This window comes from Corvus brachyrhynchos, unplaced genomic scaffold, assembly GCF_000691975.1.
Source record: "Corvus brachyrhynchos isolate BGI_N302 unplaced genomic scaffold, ASM69197v1 scaffold645, whole genome shotgun sequence".
NCBI lineage: Eukaryota > Metazoa > Chordata > Aves > Passeriformes > Corvidae > Corvus > Corvus brachyrhynchos.
Window position 1 is genome coordinate 31,662 of NW_008238329.1, and position 3,437 is coordinate 35,098.

The 3,437-nt window shown below is 36.6% G+C and overlaps 1 protein-coding gene across 1 annotated transcript in view; it reads left to right on the forward strand.

Annotated features, from left to right (window-relative positions):
- The window catches only part of LOC103615745 (amyloid beta A4 precursor protein-binding family A member 1), a gene marked incomplete at its 3' end in the record, with an annotated part of 24,394 nt that overhangs the window by 14,187 nt on the left and 6,770 nt on the right, over positions 1-3,437 (forward strand). Inside the window, exon 3 of the mRNA XM_008633822.2 lies at positions 2,367-2,406. Within this exon, the coding sequence (XP_008632044.2) occupies positions 2,367-2,406 (40 nt within the window). The remainder of the gene's footprint in view (positions 1-2,366; positions 2,407-3,437) is intronic.

Consider the following 3,437-nt stretch of genomic DNA (forward strand, 5'->3'; position numbering starts at 1 on the left):
ATGGGAGAAAAAAAGCTCCGTAGTGGCAGCGAATCCTCCGAGCAGCGGCCGCAGATCGACTGTCCCTCCTCTGATGCCGAGAGCGAGAAAGAGCTAGGAGCTGCGCCCGGCCCTTCCCCCCAGCCCAAAATCTCTCGGTATCTCTGCCCTTCCTAAGAGAAAACCCCTCAGGTTGAGAGTAGCAGCCAGCTGCACTCCTCCTCCGTGGCTACATCTTTTGTCTCTTAAGTACCGGTCGTTATTGTCTCTTAGCAACAAATGGGAGAAAATTCCCTAAAAGAACAAAACAAAAGGAAAAATCCTAACCTCCTACACCACCACAAGAGCTTTCAGTTTTGCTGGACAACTCAGCAACTCTCTTTCATTAGGAAAGACCAAATATTTTAAAGTTCTCTAGGCTGTTTTCTGTTTCATACGTCTTTTGCTTTTCTGCCACCAATTATTTTACAGTGAGGACAGTGTAGTAGGATGAAAAATATTACTTATTCTTCGTGTCTTTGTAAGAATAAATGGAAAAGACTCACTGGCTTAGTCATTTACCTGTCACATAAGTGTGCACTTCACAAGTGATCGATTTGTCACTAGAGTACAGAAGCCATTAAAACTGCCTATCATAAAAGAAAGTAAGTAGGTGTATATGCGAATATATAAATGCAATTGAATCTCTTCTGAGACACGGATATTATTTATATAAATAAAGTTGCTCCAAATTTAATGCATTGTAGAATGAGGGGCAGGTCTGTCAAGATCTTGTAATGCTTGGCTTATCCAAACCCTTTATTTTAAAAAGGTCTAATAGAAGTGAGATAAACAGAATTGCCCAATCAAAATTTATAAAGAAATAACATTTATTATGCAACCGAAATATCGGTCTCAAAAGCCACGATCGAGAAAAGCAGCTCCAAGCCCGGGGTCGGAGCTGGGTGAACACGCATAGATCTGATCTCTATTGCACCAGACCTCCCAAGTTCACGACTGCTGCTTCGGCTGGTCCCTTCTTATACAGTTTTTGGGCAGAGTCCGAATTAATTCTATTCTTCTTGTAATTTTAGCATATTCATGAAGTTTTCTTGTCCCGGAGTTGGGCTGCACAAAGCCTTTCCTGGGTCTGATGAATTGTCCATCCTAGATGATGAATGGGCTATCTCTGAAGATGAATGGGCCATCTCTGGTTCCTGGAACAGTTATTTTTAGTTCCTGGAATGTCTGATTCCTTATCAGATGAGATGTAGATATCAGAAGGTGGTGATCAAGTCGTCATGGTGTGAATGTCCTGGTGATAAGATCCAACCCCACCTAGGTGGAATCCTCACTTATTGATTACATCTGTGAGAGAACTTCTTTTAGTGTTGTGAAATTTTTCTCTCAGCCAGGCTGATGGAGGGATTTTGAAACTCTGTCTCTGCATGATCTGATTACATTTCAGTTTTATACATAATAGCACGAATTACATACTTTATTTATAACAGAAGCATATGTTTTAGTATACATATTGCCATTTTTTTAGTACAAAATTTTTCTTTAGTAAATTCTCCCCTATCTATATATTGTTGAATATAACAAAATGGGGAGTCTCCCTCCTTGAAGTTATTGTTTCTAGATGTTTATATTGTTACCGCAGAGTCTTTCATAGAAAATTGCATTTGGAAATGAGGTATTATTTTAGTCTGTATGTTTACAAATGTCGGAGGGACGTTTTGGCTTTTTTTCTATTAGTCCACTTTTCATGAAAGTGAACTTTTACTTGATTAAACAAAGAAGGAGTAAATGCCTTGCTTGCAATTTTCATTGTCTAAATAATGCATGTTTATATGTGCTTTTGTGCTTGTTACAGCATAAGTATAATCAGTATAGGACTGTTATTAAATGCATGTACTCCAGCAGATATAGGTGGCTATGTAGCCTGTCAAGAGCAATCTTAATAAGTAATTAAATTTGGTTCATAATTAACAGAGCAGGTCAATGCTTTTTGTCATGATTAATAATAGTATTGGTCCATTAAAAATATCTCCATATGTATTTATTTGGAAAATGTCTTTGAGAGATTATGTATTTTCCTGTATTTCTGTTTGTTAAAGAGAGCACAGCACTAATTAGTAGCCAGGAAGCATGTTGCAAACACCAAGAGCTAATTCTAAATAATGTAGTGCATTACCTACTTGATGAACATGTTAATGGAACATACCATATTGAAAGATAATAACCCTCTAATAATTTGTCAGACTTTTAATTTAAAAGTAAATATTTTCCCAATAAACTCTCACCATCCTTTGCTAAAAACTGTGATTTCATTTTTATGGAGAAATTTTTAATGTATAATTAAGCATACTTTGTTCTGTTTGAAATCCTATTTGTCTTGATTACAGTCCAGAAAAAGCTTGGCTTCGTTCCCAACATATGTTGAAGGTAAGATATATTTAATAATTTAATGCTTTTTCATTATATTAAGAACTCAAATATTTTTAATGTATAGAACTTTATTTTTATGTGCAGAATAAAAAAATTGCCAGGGTTGGATGAACTGATTTAGATTAAACTGCATCCAACCTGAAACTTGAATAAAACCCTAGTAGGCTTTTTTTAAAGTTTATTAAAATCTCTCTCTCTTATTTTGTAACACTTTATTGATGGCTCCTAATACCTTTCTACTGGTTCTATCGATATAATTTAAATCACGGATTAAAAAACCACCATGGAATTAATAATGTTTGTGAATGTGTATGTGGAGAATAGTTTGTTGTCTGATAAGGAATAAAGGTTAGACAAAACAATCAAAATCTCCACAAAACTGAGATTTAATTGGCAGGCAAGTAGGAGGAAACTTCGATGATTTTCAAGTACTTATCCTCTGATTAAATAACCCTTATGTTTTATAGAATGACAAAAAAACCCAAAGCTGATTTCATATTTAATTTGGAATTCCTTAAGTGCTTTACAATGTACTGTTTTTAGACTGTAAATTTTAGAATTGGTTTAGTCTTTAAAAGTATATGTTTTATATTTTAGAAACCTGTGTCCGGATGAACTGATGTAAATTACATAGGTTGCTTTGAAACTAGCTGAGATTTGGAAATTCAAACCAGTGAAAGATCGGTCTCTGGTAGACAGCCCTCTGTCACAGACCATCTTAAAGTGTGTCCCTGCCCCCCAAATAAAAAATCTCTTAGCATTCTCTGAGATATCTGTCCAGTGGGCTGTGAATTGCGCTGAAACCGGGCCAGGAGACACTTCAGAGACAGAGTCAGAGAAGTGGGTATTTGCTTTATTCGGCGCGCTGGGTGTGTGGGTGTCATGGGTTAGCTAGCATAGTCTCGGAAGTGATGTTCTCGCAAAGGAGTGCTTACAGCTTCCCCCATGACCTGACAGAACCTATCAGCTGGCCAGTTTGAATATGGACAATTCTTTAAGCCACTTAAAGTTGTGACTGCCTCTGTGAT